Here is a 21,484-nt window from a genome sequence, read left to right as displayed (position 1 = left end):
ACGTGAGAGATGAGTTGGTGAGATAATCCAGGCAGGCAGAGCCTGCGGGAGGACTTGGGGGCTTGCAGAGATGGCAAGTTTTGGCAGGTGGCAGGAGGGAGGAGCCGAGAAGGATGAGTGGGGATGTACGTTTGCAGAGGTTGCGCACAGAGAAGGGGGTGCGCACAGAGAAGGGGGTGCATGCTCTGCCCTCTGGGAACTTGCAGAGGAGAAGACACAGGAATTCCTCCAGAGCATGCAAGGAATCCCCACACCCACTCCCCAGGTATGCTAACTTCTAGGACTTCGGCAGCTCAGTGAGGTCTCCAGTCCCTGGAGAGCCTCCATGACGGTGTGTCTGCCTGGAGCGGAAGGGCCGCCCATCTGCTCTTCACCCTCCTCTGCTCTCCATCATCCTCCTCCTTTTCCTTTCTGTTTGGGCAGCATTAAGGAGGGCATAGACCGGACTGTCCTGGGGATCCTGGTGTCTTACCAGATCAAGGTGAAGCTCACGGTGTCAGGGTAAGTGTCCCGGTACCAACCCTCGGGCCACTCTGTCCTGGTCCGAGATGGTCTGAACTGTCCCTTTCCTGAATGACAGGGAGACAGAATGCAAGGAAAGACCCACAGCTTCCATTGAATCACCAAGTAGAGCTTGGGAGAGGCTCGGTTTGTCTTGTACCATGCTTCTGTCTGAGAACATGTCAGGTGGGAAGGGGTGGAGAAGCAGACTCTGAAATAGGTGCACACTTAGTGGCACTTTGCAAAATACATGTGCATATGTGCACGTGGTGGAAGTTGATGTGCAAGAGTGAAGATTAGTCAAATGTTATCCTTCAGAAAAGAGTAACGGCTGTGAAATAACTCAGCAAATCTCCATGTATTTGCATCTTAGAAGGTATCCAGCCATAAAGTGGGGACTTTCCCTTCCCTTCTCACACTCGTAATCACAGGGCATAGGAGACTCCTTTTCATACAAGAAGGCCAATATCTGAATTTTAAGGAAACAAGTCTCCTCTTTTATTTTCATGTGAAGCCCATTTCTTCCATTTGTTTAATCCTACCAAAAGGGAATAAGTTGAGTTCTCATTTTTGTTTCAAATTCCAGTGCCAAAGGCTCTGGCCTGTTACCTGAATGAGCCTTGGGGTAGTTCTGCCGTCAAAGCGAATCTGTGTCTTGGTTTCATATTTCTAAGTCGTAAAGAATTCCCTTGAGTAAAATAAGAGTTAAAAAAAAAAAAAGAGTTTCCCAAATTTCTAACAAAGTAGAACATGAGTCTGGTTTGCATTTTTGTTAGCACGGTGTTTGTTTTATTTTTCACAGTGGATTCTCCATAAAAGGATCTAAAAACAGGGTGGAGTTTCTCTAAGCAGTCAAGAAAAGCAACCAGCAAGTATTTCACAATGACCTCTGTGACGTATCTTGAATGTTAGGGCTTGACTTTTTTTTTTTTTAATTTGTTTTGAGATGGAGTCTCACTCTGTTACCCAGGCTGGAGTGCAGTGGTTCGATCTCAGCTCACTACAATGTCCATCTCCTGGGTTCAAGCAATTCTCCTACCTCAACCTCCAAGGTAGCTGGGATTGCAGGTGCCTGCTACCATGGCTGGCTAATTTTTGTATTTTTAGTAGAGACGGGGTTTCACCATGTTGGCCAGGCTGGTCTCCAACTCCTGACCTCAAGCGATCTACCAGTCTCTGCCTCCCAAAGTGCTGGGATTACAGGCATGATCCGCTGTGCCTGGCCTTTTTCAACTAATCATCTTGAGAAAGAGATGATGTCACAGGTAGAGAGGAGGAATGGAGTTGAACATTAAGGGATGCAAAGACCCGGGAGGTTGTGAGTTAGGGTGTGAGGACCATGAGAGTGAGGGTGTGTCCTGCCTCTGAATCATGGGAAAGGGTTGCATTACCACTGTGACAGTTACCACAGGCATCTGTTTTGTGTTTCCTAGCTTTCTGGGAGAGCTCACCTCCAGGTAAGCCTGTTCACCTTCCTTCTTTGCTTGTTTCTCAAAATATCAAAGGCAACAAACCTGGGGCTCCAGAGCGGTTTCTGGTAAAAGCTGCTTTCTGGGCAGTTGTGCTCAGAGGTGCTAGGAATGATGCTTGCCTTCAGATGCATCACAGAACCGTGACTCACAGGCATTTCTTTGGGACCACAGCTAGGCCTACACCTGGGTAAGGACACATACATATGCACCCAGAAAACTGGCACACTCCACGTGGCCAGCTTGTGTGTGTGTCTGTGCGTGTGTGCGCGCGCACACACACGCACGTGTATATGGTAAAATATAACATAAATTTTACCATTATATTTGTTTATTTATTTACTTATAGATGGAATCTCACTCTGGCTCCCAGGCTGGAGTGCAGTGGTAGGATCTTGGCTCACTGCAACCTCCACTTCCTGAGTTCAAGTGGTCCTCCTGCCTCAGTCTCCCGAGTAGCTGAGATTACAGGTGTGTGGCATGACACCTGGCTAATTTTTGTAGACAGGGTTGCACCATGTTGGCCAGACTGGTCTTGAACTCCTGACCTCCAGTGATCCTCCTGCCTTGGCCTCCCAAAGTGCTGGGACTACAGGTATGAGCCACCATACCTGGCATAAATTTTACCATTTTAACCATTTTATTTTATTTTATTTTATTTTATTTTTTTGAGATGGAGTCTTGCTCTGTTGCCCAAGCTGGAGTGCAGTCGCATGATCATGGCTCACTGCAACCTCTGCCTCCTGGGTTCAAGTGATTATTCTCTTGCCTCAGCCTCCCAGGTAGCTGGGATTACAGGCACACGCCACTATGCCCGACTAATTTTGTAATTTTAGTAGAGATGGGTTTTTACCATGTTATCCAGGCTAGTCTTGAACTCCTTACCTTAAGTGATCCACCTGCCTTGGCCTCCCAAAGTGCTAGGACTACAGGTGTGAGCCACTGCACCTGGCCTTCACCATTTTAAAGTGCACAATTTGGTGACATTACGTATGTTTATGTTGTTTTGCAACCGTCACCACTATCCAGTTCCAGAACATTTTTATCACCCAAAAAGGAAATCTCATCCCCATTAACTAATCACTCTCATTTCCCCTCTCTATAGTCCCATGTGTATCTTCTAATCTGTTTCTATCTCTGTAGATTTGCCTGTTCTGGATATTGTGTGTAAACGGATTCATATAATATGTGGCCTTTTGTTACTGGTTTCTTTCACTTAGCTTAGTGTTATTAGAATAAGGTGTATCCATGTTGTAGCATATACTAGTATTTCATTCCTCTTTATGGCTCAGTAATATTCCATTGCATGGATATAACACATTTTGTTTATCCCATTCAACTGTTGATGGACATTTGGGTTGTTTCTACCTTTTGGTATTGCAAATAGTGACGGCTGCCTTTTAAATTATGCACAAAAAAGCGGCAAGTTAAGAAATGTTTGAGACAGGCATTGAGCTTTTGTTCCCCATCATCCCAACTCTTCTCATCTCCTTCCCTCACCTGGAGCCCAGATTCCACCTTTACTTTTAGACCTAGCTGCTCCTGGGTCTGATGAGGGTGCTTCATTGTAAAAAGAGGTGCTTGGTCTGGAGGTAAGCCTTGGGTAGAAGGCCCTGGGTCCTGGGTGAAGTGAGGAGTAACTCTGGTTTTTTCATCTCCTCTCCCCACCTTTCTATTTATCCTTTCTCTAAATTTCCCATCTACTTCCTTCCTTTGCTTTTGTTTTTATTTTTCAAACAGAATCTCACTTTGTTGCCCAGGCCAGAGTGCAGTGATGCAATCTCGGCTCACTGCAACCTCCACCTCCCAGGTTCAAGTGATTCTCCTGTGTCAGCCTCCTGAGTAGCTGGGATTACAGGTGTGCATCACCACACCTGTCTAATTTTTGTATTTTTATTAGAGACGGGATTTCACCATATTGGTCAGGCTGGTCTTGAACTCCTGATCTCAGCTGAGCCACCGCACCCGGCCCTTCCTTCATTTTATATAAATTCCAAGGCTGGGCATGGTCCCTCATACCTGTAATCCCAGCACTTTAGGAGGCTGAGGTGGGAGGATCACTTGAGGTCAGGAGTTTGAGACCAGCCTGTCCAACATGGTGAAACCTTGTCTCTACTAAAAATACAAAAATTAGCTGGGGGTCGTGGCTCACACCTATAATCCCAGCTACTCAGGAGACTGAGGCAGGAGAATTGCTTGAATCCGGGAAGTGAAGGTTGCAGTAAGGTAAGATCATGCCATTGCACTCCAGCCTGGGCAATACGAGTGAGATTCCGCCAAAAAAAAAAAAAAAAAAAAAGTTTGTTTACACTGTGTTAAAAAAAAAAAAATCCAAGTCACCCCACAGCCCTTTAGCTTTTGGAATTAAATGGATCCTGCTCATCTCCATTCTGCCCTATAGCAAGAGATTGTGCCCAACCAGCAACATAACAGCCTTGCAGAAATTTTAACATATTAAACGTGGTGTATGTTGTTGCGAAGAATGTATTTTAAAATCCTTTCTCCAGGATTTCACCTCTTCTCCTCCCCCAGTATCACGGTACCTACTAAATAGGAGTAAGGGAAACCTAAATAGACTAGCTGCCTTAGCCGCGTATGTGTAAGTGAAGTGACTGGAATACCTTCACAATTTCTGCTTGATCATTTCTGTTTTGTTTTGTTTTGTTTTAAATCCCACTGCAAGCTGGGCGTGGTGGCTCATGCCTATAATCCCAGCACTTTGGGAGGCCTAGGCAGGTGGATCACCTGAGGTCAGGAGTTTGAGACCAGCCTGACCAATATGTTGAAACCCCATCTCTACTTTTAAAAAATACAAAAATTAGCCAGGCATGATGACATACGTTTGTAGTCCCAGCTACTTGGGAGGCTGAGACAGGAGAATTGCTTGAACCTGGGAGGTGGAGGTTGCAGTGAGCCAAGATTGAGCCACTGCACTCCAGCCTGGGCAACAGAGTGAGACTCCCATCTTTTTTTTTTTTTTTTGAGACGGAGTTTCGCTCTTGTTGCCCAGGCTGGAGTGCAATGGCGCGATCTCGGCTCACCGCAACCTCCGTCTCCTGGGCTCAGGCAATTCTCCTGCCTCAGCCTCCTGAGTAGCTGGGATTACAGGCACACGCCACCATGCCCAGCTAATTTTTGTATTTTTAGTAGAGACGGGGTTTCACCATGTTGACCAGGATGGTCTCGATTTCTCGACCTCGTGATCCACCCGACTCGGCCTCCCAAAGTGCTGGGATTACAGGCTTGAGCCACCGCGCCCGGCTGAGACTCCCATCTTAAAAAAAAAAAATCGTGCTGGATTGTCTTTCATCTTGGGCCTGGGGATCTTTTGTGATCTCTGCAGCCATAGGTCTTTGCTGGCTGTTTATAAAAGTGTGTGTGTGTGTGTGTGTGCATGTGTGTGTGTGTGTGTGTTCTCACCAATCTTCATTCTTTTTTTTCTAGTGAAGTTGCCACGGAGGTCCCGTTCCGCCTCATGCACCCTCAGCCTGAGGACCTAGGTCAGTTATGTCAGTTTTTGGCTTTCTTTCGTTGTTTACTGCTTGCAGATTTATTACTGATTTATTTCTAGTCTTTCTTGACCATACCTCAGAGCATGGGAGTGGCCAGGTATAAGAGATTCCACGTCATCTACAAGGCAATAGTCTGGTGCAGGCATCCCCAAACTACGGCCCGCGGGCCCGCCTGCGGGCTGCATGCGGCCCCCTGAGGCCATTTGATCCGCCCCCGCCGCCGCACTTCAGGAAGGGGCACCTCTTTCATTGGTGGTCAGTGAGAGGAGCACAGTATGTGGCGGCCCTCCAACGGTCTGAGGGACAGTGAACTGGTCCCCCGTGTAAAAAGTTTGGGGACGCCTGGTCTGGTGGGAAGGGAGAGCCCGTCTGTTCAGTGCTGAGCCGGGTAGTTTATCCACCTTCAGCTGGAGTCAACAAGATGTAGAATCCTTGCTCCTGGACAGCGACAATCTCCTTAGGTTTTATCAAGAACGATTTAAAAGCAGAAGCTCTGCTGTCAATAGACCGGGATTTAGACTTAAAGATGATTTAGGTAAAAACTTAATTTGAGAGCATAAGGCTTTTTTTGCATTTCATTTGGAAACGAAAGGCTTCATGTTTCATTTGAGAACATTAACAGGCATTTAAAATAAGATAATTTTTTTTGAGACGGCGTCTCACTCTGTCACCCAGTCTTCTGGAGTGCAGTGGCATGATGGAGCTCGCTGCAGCCTCGACCTCCTGGGCTCAAATCATCCTCCTATCTCAGCCTCTGAAGTAACTGGAACTACAGGCATGCCACCACCCTCAGCTAATTTTTTTGATTTTTAGTATCTTACCATGTTGCTCAGGCTAGTCTTGAGCTCCTGAGCTCAAGTGATTCTCTTGCCTCATCTTCCCAATGTGCTGGAATTACAAGCGTGAGCCACTGCACCTGGCTGAAGACAACTGTTTTTTGTTTGTTTGTTTGTTTGTTTGTTTGAGATGGAGTCTCACTCTGTCACAATCTCGGCTCACTACAACCTCCGCCTCCTGGGTTCAAGTGATTCTCGTACCTCAGCCTCCCAAATAGCTGGCATTACAGGCGCCCACCAGCACACCAGGCTAATTTTTGCATTTTTATTAGTGAGGGGCTTTCAGCATGTTGGCCAGGCTGGTTTTGAACTCCTGACCTCAGCTGATCCACTGCTTCGGCTTCCCAAAGTGCCGGGATTACAGGCATGAGCTACTGTGCCCGGCCTGAAGATAACTATTTTTGACAGTGGCAGTTATGGTAAGAATACAGAAAATACTAGAAAAGAGGATCAGGCTGGGTTCCTGACACCTCAGCTCATTTGAATTGTAAATCTACTGGCTCTTGTATGGATGTGACATGAGCAATAGTTGTATGACTCTGAGAACATACTAGAAACCACTAGAGTGTTCACTGTGAAAAGATAAATTGTGTGGTATATGAATTTGACCTGAATCACTCTCTTTCTAAAAAGGTAAATAAAGCAGCAAAAATAATATAGGTGCAATCTCAGAAATTCTGAAGAAACATTCTCTTTGCGTGAAGGCAGCTTAGTTGACAGGAAGGGAAAAGAGATCTGTCTAAATGAGAACTCTCCACAGGGACAGGAATAAGGACTATTATAAGTGAAAGTGGTAAACAAGCAGGGTTTATTTTTCTCAGACTTTACAAATAGCTTTTCTATATTGATAGTGAGATGCCATTTAAACATTAGAATGAGTCCCCCCCCCACCCCCATTCATTTTAGGTTTTGTCTCAAAAACCTGGGATTACAGACACGCACCACCACGCCCGGCTAATTTTGTATTTTTAGTAGAGATGGGGTTTTGCCATGTTGGCCAGGCTAGTCTCAAGCTCCTGGCCTCAGGTGATCTGCCCACTTCAGCCCCCCGAAGTGCTGGAATTATAGGCCTGAGCCACCATGCCCTACCTGACTTACTTTTTAAAAATTCTTTCTCCATATACAACTTTCATGTTCCAGCCATTATGGCCTTAACAGTGAGCATATCACAGTGTCAGGATGAAACAATGATCTTTTGTACTATGAGATTTCTGGGAGCAAAGGTTAAGACAAATCACCTCATGGTTGCACAATTCTGATTTCTAGAGATAGATGAGTCACCAAATGTCATCTCTCCTGTTTTTTCTGCCTAGTCCTCGGCTCCCTGAATCTAGGCTGGTAAGATTCTAAGCAGAGAAAGCATGAGCTGTATGTAGTTAGCCCTGCTGGAGCCTGGGGGCCAAGTAATTTGTGTGTAATAAGTGCTGTGACATGCTACCAAGCTTTTATTGTTCCCTGTCGAGAGCTCTGTACTGAACCAGAAGATGCTGATTTGATTCTTCCTTGTTGCCCACCTCTTCAAGGCTGATGGTCCCACTTAGTGTAATTTCCTTGCTTGGCACTGTGGGCTGCAGGGTATTTCTTGCCCAGGGGATGTTTTGACAAGCTAGCCTCTCTAGGGCCCTGTATGTAGCGACCCTCATAGACACTTCCTCCCAGTGCTGGCTGTCAGCTGGGCACCAGAGGCGAGAGCAGGGGCTCACCATCAAATCACCACTGTGCTCCCTAAAACTAGGTGGGCAGAAAGCTAAAAAAAAATAACCCCATTCATATTAATAGCAATTAGTCTGGGGATATAAAACACGTGAAAACCCAACAACAACAAAATCAATGTGTTAACAGAAATGGAAAACTGCGTGGCTGGGATTGGTCCTCAGCTTTAATGCACCCCCTAATCCTGGGGTGCTGGGGAATGTCAAGTCCAGGTCTCAGCCCTCTGAAACCTGACAGATGGAGGTGGGCAGGGTGCACACTCTCACGGCCTCAATGGTATCCAGAGGACATGGAAGGAGAAATACTTTAAAAGGAGAAGTGACTGGCCGGGCGCAGTGGCTCATGCCTGTAATCCTAGCACTTTGGGAGGCTGAGGCAGGTGGATCACTTAAGGTCAGGAGTTCGAGACCAGCCTGGCCAATGTGGTAAAACCCCATTGCTACTAACAATATAAAAATTAACCAAACATGGTGGTGGGTGCCCGTAATGCCAGCTACTTGGGAGGCTGAGGCGGGATAATCGCTTGAACCCAGAAGGTGGTGGTGGCAGTGAGCCGAGATTGCACCATTTCACTTCTGCCTGGGCAATAGAGTGAGACTCCTTTTAAAAAAACTAAATAAATAAAAAATAAGAAAGGAGAAGCGACATCAAAGGGGGCAAGGCTGATCAGGGAAAGCATCCTAGAGGTGAGACTTGGGGGGATTCATTTGAGGAGGTGAGGGTTGTGGCACATTGTAAAGGAAGCAGTGGTTTAAAATGCAAGGAGAGGCTGGACCTGGTGGCGCATGCCTGTAATCCCAGCACTTGGGAGGCCGAGGCAGGCAGATCACTTGAGGTCAGGAGTTTGAGATTGGACTAAAAACACAAAAATTAGCCAGGCATAATGGCGAATGCCTATAAGCCCTGCTACTCGGGAGGCTGAGGCATGAGAATGTCTTGAAACCGGGAGGCATACGTTGCAATGAGCAGAGATCATGCCACTGCATTCCAGCCTGGGTGAGAGAGCGAGACTTGGTCTCAAAAATAAAATAAAATGCAAGGAGAAAAGCTGTTGAAGTGGGAAAGGCAGGGAGGCAGGAATTACACGCAGTGATCATGAATTACTTATATCTAAGCCTTATCTCTCAAACTGTAACGTCACCTAAAAGGTAGACATTTTCTAGGTACAGCTTTGATATAGAATTTATACTAACAGATCTCTCTCTCTCTCTCTCTCTCTCTCTCTCTCTCCCCCTCTCTCCCCCTCCCTCCCTCTCTTTCTCTCCTCTCTCTCTCTTCCCTCCCTTTTATTTCATGCTTACAGCTAAGGACAGGTGAATGAACCTTTTGAACGTGGCCCTGACTTGCCTTGTGTCCTGGGACCTTCTCCTCCAGCACAGACCCCTCTTTGAGTCTTTGTGCATATCCCAAGCTCTCAGCTGGCTCAGGAGGCACATCCGCTACTTCCCTTCCACTCCCTAGTGCTGAAGGCATGCACATTCCGTTACGCTGAGTGTGCTTGCTCACTCTGCACGTGCCTTCGTTTTCTCCCATTGGTGCTAGTTAAAGGAACTTTAAACGAAGCCATGAGGAAAATGGCGTGCTCCCATGTTCTATCATGGGGAAAACCTTGATCAGTTCCTTCGTTGCAAAAAGATCAAGGATCTTGTTCCAGCTTCAGCATGAAAGAGCGTGCAATGATCAAAATGTTGTTTGTTTTATTTTAGTTATCAGGATGCAAATTTAGTTTTTGAGGAGTTTGCTCGCCAGAATCTGAAAGATGCAGAAGCTGAGGAGGGGAAGAGAGACAAGAATGACGATGATGAGTGAAGACGTCGGCTCAGGGTGCCGGGAAATGGCCCGTAGTTAACAGTGCAATGAGCAAAGCCCCACAGTTTAGTCCTTTGGAGTTATGCTAAGTACGAAAGGATGAGTCTTATTCCGGGAAATAAAGCTTGTCTGTTCTCCCCTGGGTCATGAGTTGGTTGATTTGTTGGGGAGGCTGAGTTGATGACATGACAGAGAAGTGGCCACCTTTAGGGTCCCTGGAGTCAGAGGGCTGGAGAGGGGGCCAGCCTTCCACAGAAGGGCTCACTGCTGGCTCATCAGGGAGAGAAGGCATCTCGAAATCAATGTGCTCACCAGGTAAGGCCCTTGGTGTGTCCAGGGGCTTTCCCAGGGGTCCCAGTCTGAGCTGTTTCTCTGGGAACAGTGTGTATGTTTCTTTGCTTTTTTTCATTTTTGAGACAGAGTTTCCCTCTTGTTGCCCAGGCTGGAGTGCCGTGCCGTGATCTTGGCTCACTGCAACCTCCACCTTCTGGGTTCAAGTGATACTCCTGTCTCAGCTTCCTGAATAGATGGGATTACAGGCACATGCCACCATGCCCGGCTAATTTTCTGTATTTTTAGTAGAGACAGTTACCCACGTTGGCCAGGCTGGTCTCGAACCCCTGACCTCAGGTGATCCGCCCACCTCAGCCTCCCAAAGTGCTGGGATTACAGGCATGAGCCACTGCCCACAGGCCAGTGTGTATGTTTCTAATTACCCAACCCATCCCAACTTCCAGGCCCCTAAAGAGCCTCCTAAGTTAAACAGGGCAGAGAACACACGTGGACAAAAATACTCTTGGTTGCTGATTCAACTTTTGGGTCCAGGTGCCAGTTTGAGCTTTGGGTTGTTGGGTAAGTTCCATTCAACGCAAGAAACAAAATCAGATTTGGTTAACTTAAGGGGAGGAGAAGGAATGTAGTGGGAGGACCCTGGTGTGGTCAGAGAACTGAAGCACGAACCTGAGCTGCCAATCAGAGAAACTCCAGGGGTCCGGAACCCAGTCTCCGGAAGAGCCTTTCATGCGGCTCAGCACCACACACTCCCAGCTCTGCGTCTCTTGGCCCCAGTGGGCAGTTCTTGGGAAGGAGAATCCAACTGGCTCAGCTTTGGCTGGGAGGATCAACACCTTGTGGCTAGTGATGACAGCCCAGCCCTGGAGATGGAGTGCCCCAGAAAAAAGGGTTGATTTTGAGTCACATGGGCTTCCCTATAGTGTGCTTCCCTGAGACTGGGCATGAAAGGCAGTGGAGAGAGCACTCTGTCAGGGAGGAAGGTGAGCTGCATGTGGAGGAGGGGTAATAGAGGGGACACCAGGCGCCTTTCCTTTGTGGGGTCCCTTCCCAGCCTGAGGTACTCGCCGGGCCTGTTACTGATGGCACAGATAGTGAACAGGCTTCATGGTGGCCCAGGAGTGGATTGGGGATATGTAGGCTCTGGTCCATGCTTTAAGGGAGCAGGGTGAAAGGGGGTTGGAGATTTCTCCACGGTTCAACCCACTCATAGAAGGCAGAGGATGATGGGAGGTGTTCTATGTGGGAAATACACATGGATCAGGTTTCGGGGACAGAACATGGCGGTGGAGGGCTGGCCAGGGCATGGGTTCCATACACATGAAGCTTCCCAAATGTTCAGCAGGATTTCAGCTGTTTGGGTCCTGGAGATTGGGATTTAGATGAGGAGGCTCCACTTGGAAAGCCTGGATGGGATCCCAGACCAAGCGAGATGTGGACCTGTCTGTTGACTCAGGCATCCAGGGGTTGGGAGGAGGATTTATAATACGCTAGACTACAGGTGGAAGATTGGTCCTTCAGCTCTGGGTTAGCAGGATCAGACACAGTCCCTTGTTCTTTTTCTGTCCTGTGCTAAGGCAATGGTGCATAACTATCCCAACCCGTGCCCCTCTCAGGGCACCCAGGCAAGGGACGGCCAGGGTGGCACACTCCTCTGGGGATTCCCAAAGCTGTTCTCCATTGCACTGAGCCCTTCCTTTGCCCTCTGCCACAGCACACAGCCTGCTGTGTTTAGTCCTGCTAGAGCTCTTGGGCTAGCCAGACTGGGATTCTGCCCTGTGGTGCCTGGTGAGAGGACCAGCCTGTTGGTTCCTGCATTGCTTGACCCCAGGACATCCTAAGTCAGCGTGGACGTTAATAAGCCCGACCTTTGGAACTATGTGGGTGAGACAGCCGGAGGGAAGGGCTGGAAGACCAATCTCTGGAGACCAGAGGTCAGAACAGGCCTTGCCCTCCAAGTTATTTTGGTGCCAGAACGTCCCGATACGCCCTCCAGGTGCTGGCTTGTTTATGGCCTGCAGCTGGCCACCCTGGGGAGGGAGTTGGAAGGAAGTGAGCAGCCAGCTGCCCCGAGCGGGATGTGGAAGCTTGGCTCAGCTCAGCCTACACATTTGTTGGGCTGTCTACTGGCACGTAGTGTCCCTCGGTATCAGGAGGCAGGAGGTCTGCATGCAGGTTGAATGTGTGGCCCAGAGTTTTTGGGACAGGTGCAGTGCAAGAAATGGGGTAAGAGCAGTTGAAAGTGCTGCACAGAGAAAGTTCTAAGGGCTGGAGAAGGGGTATCCCTGCCATTGACGCAGCGCCTGCCTTGTGCCAAGAACTTCACATCTGACACCTAACCATTCCAATGATACTTGTAAATCAGTGGCGTCATTTGCATTCACGAGACAAGGAAATTCAGGTTCAGAGAGGTTATGTACCTCGTGCAAGGTCACACAGCTAGTGAGAATTAAGGCTTGAATGCTGGTGTCCCTGAGTCTCTAAGTAGACCTTTGCCCACTGTATGGTGCTGAATGGAAGTAGGAGAGTTTAGCGGAGTGTCGGGGGTGGGAGATTAGCATTTAGGATTCAATAACTTCCCTTGCTATTTTTTTCCATTGAAATTTTCAGGCCAGGCGCAGTGGCTCATGCCTGTAATCCCAGTGGTTTGGGAGGCTGAGGTGGGCGGATCATGGGGTCAGGAGTTCGAGACCAGCCTGGCCAACATGGTGAAACCCTGTCTCTACTAAAAATACAAAAAATTAGGTGGGCATGGTGGTAGATGCCTGTAATCCCAGCTACTCAGGAGGCTGAGGCAAGAGAATTGCTTGAACCGGAAGGCAGAGGTTGCCTCTGCCTTTTCACATGCTTGGGGACCAGAAGCTATGTGTCACATGCAGTGGAGAAATGTCCTGCTCCAAATGTCAATCATGACCCTAGTTCAGGGTAAAAATGGGATGATTCCCATGTTTTCAAGTTTCCCGTTTATATTCTCCAGTGCGAAGCGGTTCTTTCTGACAAGAGTTGCGCCTCTTCGCTGACACGTCACAGAGAAGGATTAGGTTGGACGTGAAGTGTGTTATTACTGCCACCTTGATATGCCCTCAAGGTGGGGTAAGCTCAGGGAGCAGACTGTCGTTAGAGATGATTCATAGCATGACTCATTCAATAAAGAGGCACCGGAGGGAATGTGCTCTTCCAGGCCGATGCTTTGGGGGAGTTGATGTCTCAGCCCTTCCTGAGAGCTCCAGGGGAACCGCACTGCACACTCACCTCGAGAACAAAAAAGCTGCTTCATCATCAAAGAACGTTTATGCCAGAGTTTTCTTTAAGAACATCATTCTTACCAAGCCTAATCTTCTTCTTCTTTTTTTTTTTAATACACTTTTTATTTGGAATAGTTTTAGATTTACAGAAAAGTTGCAAAGATGTTCTATTGAGGCACTCCATGTCCAGAAGCCCCTATTATTAGCGTTTTGCATTACTAGGGCACATTTGCCACACTGAATGACTCAAATTTTGTTTCCAGTAAAATAGACATATGTTTCTATGATTAATTTAGGTCCAGGGGGCAGGTAGGTCCATGTGCAGGTTTGTTACATGGGTAAATTGCATGTCATGGGGGTCTGGTGTACATACACTTTTGTCACCGAAGTAAGCAGCAAACTAATCCCCACTAGAATGTTCTTCCATCCTCACCCTCCTCCCATCGGGAATCAGTATTGACACACTATTATTAAACTAATGCCCCAGACTGAATTCCCATTTCCTTAGCTTTTACCTAATGTCCTTCTTCTGTTCTGGAATCCCATTGAGGATCCCATGTGACGTTTAGTCACCATGTCTCCTTGGCTCCTCTTGGCTGTGACAGTCTCAGTACTTTCTGGTCACTGCAGATTTCCTCCTCTCCAGCCAGGGTTTCTGCTTAACCGTCACGTTCATGGCCTTGCCTTCTTGCCTCGACAATGATGAGTTCTGGAGCCCAGAAGTCCCCTGAGCTTCTAATGGGTGCAGGCAACAGCATTTTAATGACCTCCCTGTTTCTATAGTTTTTTCTCCCCTCGGTCATTTGCTGCCCAGAAACGTGAGTTCTTCTGCTTTCCAAACCCCCCTCGGCAGCTCCAGTGTCCATGGGATTGAAGTCCTTGCCCCAGAGCAGGACACAGAGGCTGCTCTTTGTCCTGGCATGGCTGCTCACCTCCCTGCCTCCTGCTACCACCTTGCCACCAGCTTCACCTAAATCCCTCATCACCCTCTCTGCTCACCTGGTAGGGGTAGCCTCTCCCTTTTTGTGTTTTCCTGGGAAGCTCCCTTCATGTATGGCCTCTCCATTCCAATCCCAAACTCCGCTCAGGTCACCTGGCTTCCCCGAGGAATGAACTCTTTCTTCCTTTGTGCGTCCCCCACCCTCCCACGCCTTGCACACCCCCAGGGGTGTGCCTCTGTGTATCACTCCACAGGTAGGTAGCGGACACAAGAGTCCCCAACTCTGTGGAGAGGCCCAAGCCCTTGGCGCCTGCATGAGTTCCCCAGGGCTGCCAGAGCACAGCACCACAGGCTGGGCTGCTTCCGTTACAGGAATGGACGCTCTCAGTTCCGGTGGCTGGAAGTCCAAGAGCACGGTGTTGGCAGCCGGGGTTCCATCCGAGGCCTCTCTCCTGGGCTCGTAGCTGCCATCTTCTCCCTGTGTCTTCACAGGGGCTGCCCTCAGTGCGTGTCTGTGTCCTCATCTCTTGTTACGAGGACGCCTGTCATACTAAATTAGGGACCAGCCCCGAGACCTCATTTTAATTTCATTACCTTTTTGAAAACCTTAACTCCAAATACAGTCACATGATGAGGTTCTGGGGGTTAGGACTTCAACATATGAATTATGGGAGGACACAGTTCAGCATGTGACAGTGCTTTTTTTTTTTTTTTTTTTTTGAGATTGAGTTTTGCTCCTGTTGCCCAGGCTGGAGTGCAGCGGCATGATCTTGGCTCACTGCAACCTCTGCCTCTCTGGTTCAAGCGATTCTCCTGCCTCAGCCTCCCGAGTAGCTGAGATTGCAGGCGTGAGCCACTGCACACCGCTAATTTTTGTATTTTTTTTTTTTTTATGAGAGGGAGTTTCGCTCTTGTTACCCAGGCTGGAGTGCAATGGCGCGATCTCGGCTCACCGCAACCTCCGCCTCCTGGGTTCAGGCAATTCTCCTGCCTCAGCCTCCTGAGTAGCTGGGATTACAGGCACGCGCTACCATGCCCAGCTAATTTTTTGTATTTTTGGTAGAGACGGGGTTTCACCATGTTGACCAGGATGGTCTTGATCTCTTGACCTCGTGATCCACCCGCCTCGGCCTCCCAAAGTGCTGGGATTACAGGCTTGAGCCACCGCGCCCGGCCTAATTTTTGTATTTTTAGTAGAGATGGGGTTTCTACATGTTTGTCAGGCTGGTCTCAAACTCCTGACCTCCAGCGATCCACCTAACTCAGCCTCCCAGAGTGCTGGGATTACAGGCACGAGCCATCACGCCTGGCCCTGACAGTACCTTTCTCTTCTCTTCCCTACAATGAGCTTCTTCAGGGCTCAGCTCCCCGGGTGAGCTAACCCTGCAGCACCAAGGGCTTGGGGATCACATGGTCTGGGTTCAAATCCTGCCTCTGGCATGCTTTGGGGGAGGTCTCTGAACCTCAGGCTTCAGGAGCTTCCTCTCCAGAATGAGACCATCACTCCTGCTCTGTGGGGCTTGCATGAGGACTGGAATTGCTGGCCAAGTATCTGGCAATGTGCCGGGTGCCCGGGACCGGAGCTGTCACTATCTTTGTGTGCTGCAGAACTTTCTGTGGGGACGGAAGAAGTGTTCTATATTTGTGCTATCCAGCGCGGCAGCTGCTAAGCCACATGCAGCGACTGAGCCCTTGAAATGTGGCCTGTGCGACTGAGGAACTGAATGCTTAATTTTAACTAACTGAAGTTTAAGTAGCTATGTGTGGCTAGTGGCTATAGCACTCTGGTGCACCCTGGGGCCTTTGGCCTGTCCCAGACTGTTCCTGTCTTAGGCCTTGTCCTCCTCTGTCCCGGAGGTGAGGCCATTTCCCTGGCCATGTCCCCATGCCAGATGTTACTCTGCAGCCCCTGTTCACTGCCCAGGGCGGTGGGGCCAGCGCATGCTGACTGACAGACAGGGTCTCTAGCAGCAGCCCTTTGATGGGGTGAAGGCACACCTGGGCAGCCCTTACTGATTTGCCCCTCAGAGCAGAGCAGACAGGTGGACAGCATTTCCTCTGGATGGCATCAAGCCCTGCTCCACCTGGATGGCACCAAAAACTCAGCGGATCTTGATCTTATCTTCAGAGGCACTTCCTCCTCTTCTGCCCTGAGCATGGCTGGACCCCACCCACCCCCTATCCAGCAGCCCCCCCTGGGAAACATGGGACTCGTTCTGGTCACCTGTGTCTCTCTTCAGTCGCTGGTCACTCCCCACCCAGATCTCAATCCACGTATCTATCTCTCAGCCTCTCAGTAATCCAGGGCTTCCACCTGCCCTGATTACTTCAAAGCCCGGATCCCAGCCCCAGCGTGGTGACCCAGCCCCGCCCAGGGTTAAATCCCTCAAGGGCCTCCTGCTGCCCTCCCGCCCCTTATCTGCTTTCCAAAGCCCGCTTCGACCTGCCCGCCCAAGGCTCACATGTGAATGCCGTTCTTCTTGCTCTAAGCACCAGCCTCCCTTTCTTCCCCCCGCCACACTTGCTCTGCCTTGCCTCCAGGCCTTTGCATAAATCTGATCTCTTCCTAGTCACAACTCCAGCTCACATTTTCCATCCCTTCTTCCGAACCGTTTTCTCCAGGAAGCCTTCCCAGATGCAGCGCTGCACCCCCGTCTTGGCGTCCCGAGGCCCGTTCGATACCGAGGTCTCTTTCCCGCACGCGCGTGTGCATTCCAGCTCGCCCCAAACTCGGCCAGGCAAGGCTGGGCAGGACAGATGCGGCCCCGGGCTCCCAGGGGTTATCTACATTCTGATGGGGGAAAAGTAGAGATGTTTTAAGAAGTGAACACAGAAAACAGAAGAACATAAACCGCGTCCCAGGTAGAACACACAGAAGCCACGACCCGGACGGGTGGGTGGGGATGGGTGGGTGGGGATGGCCCCGGGACGCCTCAGGTGGGGGCGGGGAGGGGTCGGGCGGCTCCGTCTGCAGCTGCGCGCACGGCCGGCAGGGGGCGCGGCGGGGAGAGGCGGGAGGCCGCCCCCACCGCCCCCGGCCCGGCCCGCCCTCGGCCCCGCCCCTCCCGCCGGCCCCGCCCCGCCCCCGCCCGCGGTGCGCGCGCTGGCCCGGCAGCATGGCGGCGGCGGCGGGCGCCCCTCCGCCGGGTCCGCCGCAACCGCCTCCGCCGCCGCCGCCCGAGGAGTCGTCCGACAGCGAGCCCGAGGCGGAGCCCGGCTCCCCGCAGAAGCTCATCCGCAAGGTGTCCACGTCGGGCCAGATCCGACAGAAGGTGAGTCCGCGGCGCGGCGGCCCAGGCGCGCGCCCCTCACGCCGCGGCAGCCCCGGCGGAGGCCCGTGGCCCTGCCCGAGCGGCCGCCCAGGCCCGGCCCGGCCCGGCCCAGGGTCCCGTGGGCGTCACCGCCCCGGTCGAGCGCGCCCCGCCGCGGTAGCTGGCCGGCGCCCCGGGCCGAGAGCGCGGCCCCCGACGGACGGCGGGAGGCGGCAGGGCCGGGCTGGGGGCGCGCAGGTGGGCGCCCCAGGGGGCCGCGCGCTGGGCAGGGGGCGCGCGCCGAGGTGGGCCGCGAGGACCAGGAGGAAACTGAGGCCTAGATGCAGGGGCTGCGCTCGTGCCACCGAGCGGGTCCCACGCGGGGACTCCCGGCTGCGCCCCGCGGGCTTGCGCGGTCCCCAAACCCGGGTTCTGCGCGTTTCTCAGGAGCGGTCGGATGGTGTTTTGCGAGTGCCCTGCAGACTTCCCTCTGGTGCCCTCAGAAGTCCGCTCGGACCCGGGTGCGAGGGAATCACCCCCTCACCCCTTCATCCCAAAAGGGAAGGAAGGGATGCCCGTTCGGTGACCGTCTCTCTCTGGAAAGCTGGGACCGCGCACCCGCTTGGCACCCAACTCTCCACGAACTCTGGACGCTAAATATTAGATAAAGACTCACGTCCTTTTTGCAGGAGGAAAGTTGCACCGTTTGTTTTATCATTGTGCTTTCTATTGAAAACTGCTTACGGTGTTTTGCTCCAGGTGAGCTCTCCCCGTTCGAACCCTGCGTCCTCAAGCAGGTGGCAGGACAGGTGGCCAAGAGCAGGCTGGGTCCGTGGGGCAGTGCTGGCAGATCCGGTTGGCACGGACTTTCTCCTCCTGCTGCAGTGCGCTTTTCCTCCAGGGCGGGTTAGGTTCAGCCGGTCCCTTCACCGTGGGAGCTTTCTCTTCTGTCAACCTTTGATACCTGCGATGGGGGAACCTAAGGTCCTAACATGTTACAAACAGGTTTGTTGTGAAGTGTTCCATTTATTCAGCAAATAGATACTGAACACCTGCTTTGTTCCGTGTATAACCGTAGCAGTAGTAATAATACTGATAGCAATGGCAAATTAACAATTCTTCAATGCCTTCTGTGTGCCAGGCACTTTCTTGGGTTAGTGTTACAGCGCTTCACGTGGTTAGCTTATTAGTACTGGTGAGAACCCAGTGAGTTGGATGCTGTCATCGCCGTCTTTTGAAATTGGGATAGAAATAGAGTCAAGGTGACATGACTTGCCCAGAGTGTCACAGGTCATAAATGTGGATCTGGATTGGAACCATGGTCAGGATCTTAAGATGGAAGGCAGTTTCTACACCTAGGGGTTCTCAGTCTAGTGAGGAGATGGATCCCTGTGCACCTGACGTGACAACATTGTAAGTGGTGTGGAAACTTGGGACAGAGACCTGCCCTGGGGAGGCAGGAGGGGTTTTCTTTAAGGTGAGGTCTTGAAGGATACAGAGTTTGCCAGGCTAAGTGGGTGAGAAATGGCTTTCCACATATTTGAACATTGTGTCTAGAGCTTTAGGCACACCTGGGAAATGAGATCAGAAGTTGGGCCAGAAGGTGGAGCACGTTGAGTAGACTTAGAGGTTGGAAGGGTAGGTGAGGGCTGAATTCCAAAGGGCTGGTTCTTTGAAGGGTTGGCATTTTGGCTTTGGGCAAGAGGTGGCCACAGAGGATTGTTCAAAGCGTGGGGTGGTGGATCAGATGTGCTTTCGGGAAGATCTCCGAATAACCCCGAATGGTACTGATAGGAGTTGCTTTCTCCTGTTGCCCAGGCAAGGTACTGCCCAGTGTGGGGTATATCATGTGATTTACAAGGTTGATTAAGATCAAGATTGTGTGGAGAGAGATTTGATTCCTAGGAGATTCCAGTGCTATTTCAGAATTGTGTTCCTTAGAAGGTGTTTTTGCTTACCTTCTTTTTTCTCCTAAAACAATAGCTGCTATACCAGCTGTTCTGGTTGAGGAGGAGTGATGGGTAGACTGTTAAAAATACACCCTGAGGACTTAAGAGTTTCTGAATACAGTCACATCTGCTGTACAGATAGCTTAAGGCTGATTTTTCTTCTGAGTTGTTAAGAGATTGTCAGAATGTGGGAATGCGAGGTTGACTGTGCAATAGCTCCATTTTTTTTTTTCTCCCAGCAGATAAGCCATTCACAAAATTTTTCTGGTATCTGTGGTACATAATAGAAATATCCAGAACGGTATGGAGTAGCAGTCTGAGTCTAAAAAAAACAACAAAACGAGAACTTTAAGTATTTAGAGCAGAAGGAATGTACGTAGGGGAGTGGTCACACAGGTGGTGGAAGAACTGAAAATGCAGCTGCAGTGAGGCAAGCCGGAGATGAGGCAGCAAGCAGGAAACCACTGCCACCCTAAGCTGGAGGGTGAAGGAAGGAGATGGCATCTCAGATTCCAGGGACAGCTGTCACCCACCAAAAACTGGGGTCACAGGGGGTCCATCTGGCAGTGGCTGAAGCCTTGCAAGGGCACAGCTGCTGCAGCAGATGTACTGTTCCCCTCCTGCCTGGGAACCCCGGTCTTGCCAGCGTCACCCCCTCCACAACTTGGACTGAAGCAGAAGGACAAAGAATGGATCTGAGGACCAGTTGGCCCAGGACCAGAACTGTATGTATGTCAGACTTTAAAAATATTAGTCTAGTGCAAGCCAGAGCTGTCTTAAGAAAAAAAAAATGTCTTAGGACTGTGCTCCTCAAATTTTAAGGTGCAGACCTATCCCCTAGGGATCTTGTTAAAATGATGACTGTGATTGAGTAGGTCTAGGGTGGGGCCTTAGAATGCGCATTTCTTTCTTTTTTTTTGAGACAGGGGCTCACTTTGTCTCAGGCTGGAGTGCAGTGGTGCCATGTCATCTACTGCAACCTTTGCCTCCTGGGCTCAAGTGATTTTCCTGCCTCAGCCTCCCGAATAGATGGGACTAGAGGCACATGCCACTATGCCTGGCTAAGTTTTGTAGAGATGGAGTTTCACCATGTTGCCCAGGCTGGTCTCAAAACTCCTGAGCTCAAGCAATAAACCCACCTCAGCTTCCCAGGCTTGAGCCACTGCTCCCTGCAGAATATGCATTTCTAACAAGCTCCCAGAAGATGCTGATGCTGCTAGTCCATGGACCACACTTAGAACAGGGCACACATGTAAAGAGAAGCCTCTCCAAACTCCAAATCTTTCTTCAGGATATAAGTCTTTAGCATACTGGAAATTTGATGTGTGCAGATTTTTGATGGTTGTTTATCAGTTTAGCATTTCATGCATGTCTGATTTTTTAATACGTTCACACTCTTTAGAGTTGAAACTGTCCCCAGCAGAGACATTACTTCATTTGTATTTCCTGGCCATAGTACACTGTAATGACTGTAGAACTGCGTAGCTAGAATGGAAAAGAAGAAAATGGAGCTAATGCACCAACCAGTACATTCACTAGCACATTATAAGGTATTTTGAAATCTCAGTAAAGAACCATGAGCCGGGCGCGGTGGCTCAAGCCTGTAATCCCAGCACTTTGGGAGGCCGAGGCGGGTGGATCACGAGGTCAAAAGATCGAGACCATCCTGATCAACATGGTGAAACCCCGTCTCTACTAAAAATACAAAAAATTAGCTGGGCATGGTGGCACATGCCTGTAATCCCAGCTACTCAGGAGGCTGAGACAGGAGAATTGCCTGAACCCGGGAGGCGGAGGTTGCAGTGAGCCGAGATCGCGCCATTGCACTCCAGCCTGGGTAACAAGAGCGAAACTCCGTCTCAAAAAAAAAAAAAAAAAAAAGAACCATGTAATTCTGCGAAGGTATCAGTTAAAAGAGTTTAATTTGTTTAAACGTTTCTAAGAATTTAACATTATTTTGGATATAAG

At 50.1% G+C, this 21,484-nt stretch overlaps 2 protein-coding genes across 4 annotated transcripts in view; both read left to right on the top strand.

Moving 5' to 3' along the window:
* The window catches only part of SAG (S-antigen visual arrestin), a 42,402-nt gene extending 32,419 nt beyond the window's left edge, over nucleotides 1-9,983 (top strand). Inside the window, exons 12-16 of the mRNA XM_039469905.1 lie at nucleotides 424-501; nucleotides 1,935-1,958; nucleotides 5,415-5,470; nucleotides 9,335-9,344; nucleotides 9,738-9,983. Coding sequence (XP_039325839.1) covers nucleotides 424-501; nucleotides 1,935-1,958; nucleotides 5,415-5,470; nucleotides 9,335-9,344; nucleotides 9,738-9,840 — 271 coding nt within the window. The 3' untranslated portion in view covers nucleotides 9,841-9,983. The remainder of the gene's footprint in view (nucleotides 1-423; nucleotides 502-1,934; nucleotides 1,959-5,414; nucleotides 5,471-9,334; nucleotides 9,345-9,737) is intronic.
* Nucleotides 9,984-17,409: 7,426 nt separating this feature from the next.
* Nucleotides 17,410-21,484, top strand: part of DGKD (diacylglycerol kinase delta) — a 111,402-nt gene continuing 107,327 nt past the window's right edge. Inside the window, exon 1 of one of the 3 annotated variants that reach the window (XM_039469795.2) lies at nucleotides 17,410-17,588. In XM_039469795.2, the coding sequence (XP_039325729.2) occupies nucleotides 17,433-17,588 (156 nt within the window). In that variant the 5' untranslated portion in view covers nucleotides 17,410-17,432. Of the gene's footprint in view, nucleotides 17,589-19,937; nucleotides 20,246-21,484 lie in introns of those variants that run through there. The other 2 variants (XM_003936734.4, XM_074398841.1) reach the window with 2 other exon arrangements.

Source organism: Saimiri boliviensis, chromosome 5 (genome assembly GCF_048565385.1).
Source record: "Saimiri boliviensis isolate mSaiBol1 chromosome 5, mSaiBol1.pri, whole genome shotgun sequence".
NCBI classification, from domain to species: Eukaryota; Metazoa; Chordata; class Mammalia; order Primates; family Cebidae; genus Saimiri; species Saimiri boliviensis.
Note: the sequence above shows the minus strand (reverse complement) of the source record. Positions and strands in the feature narration are given on the sequence as shown.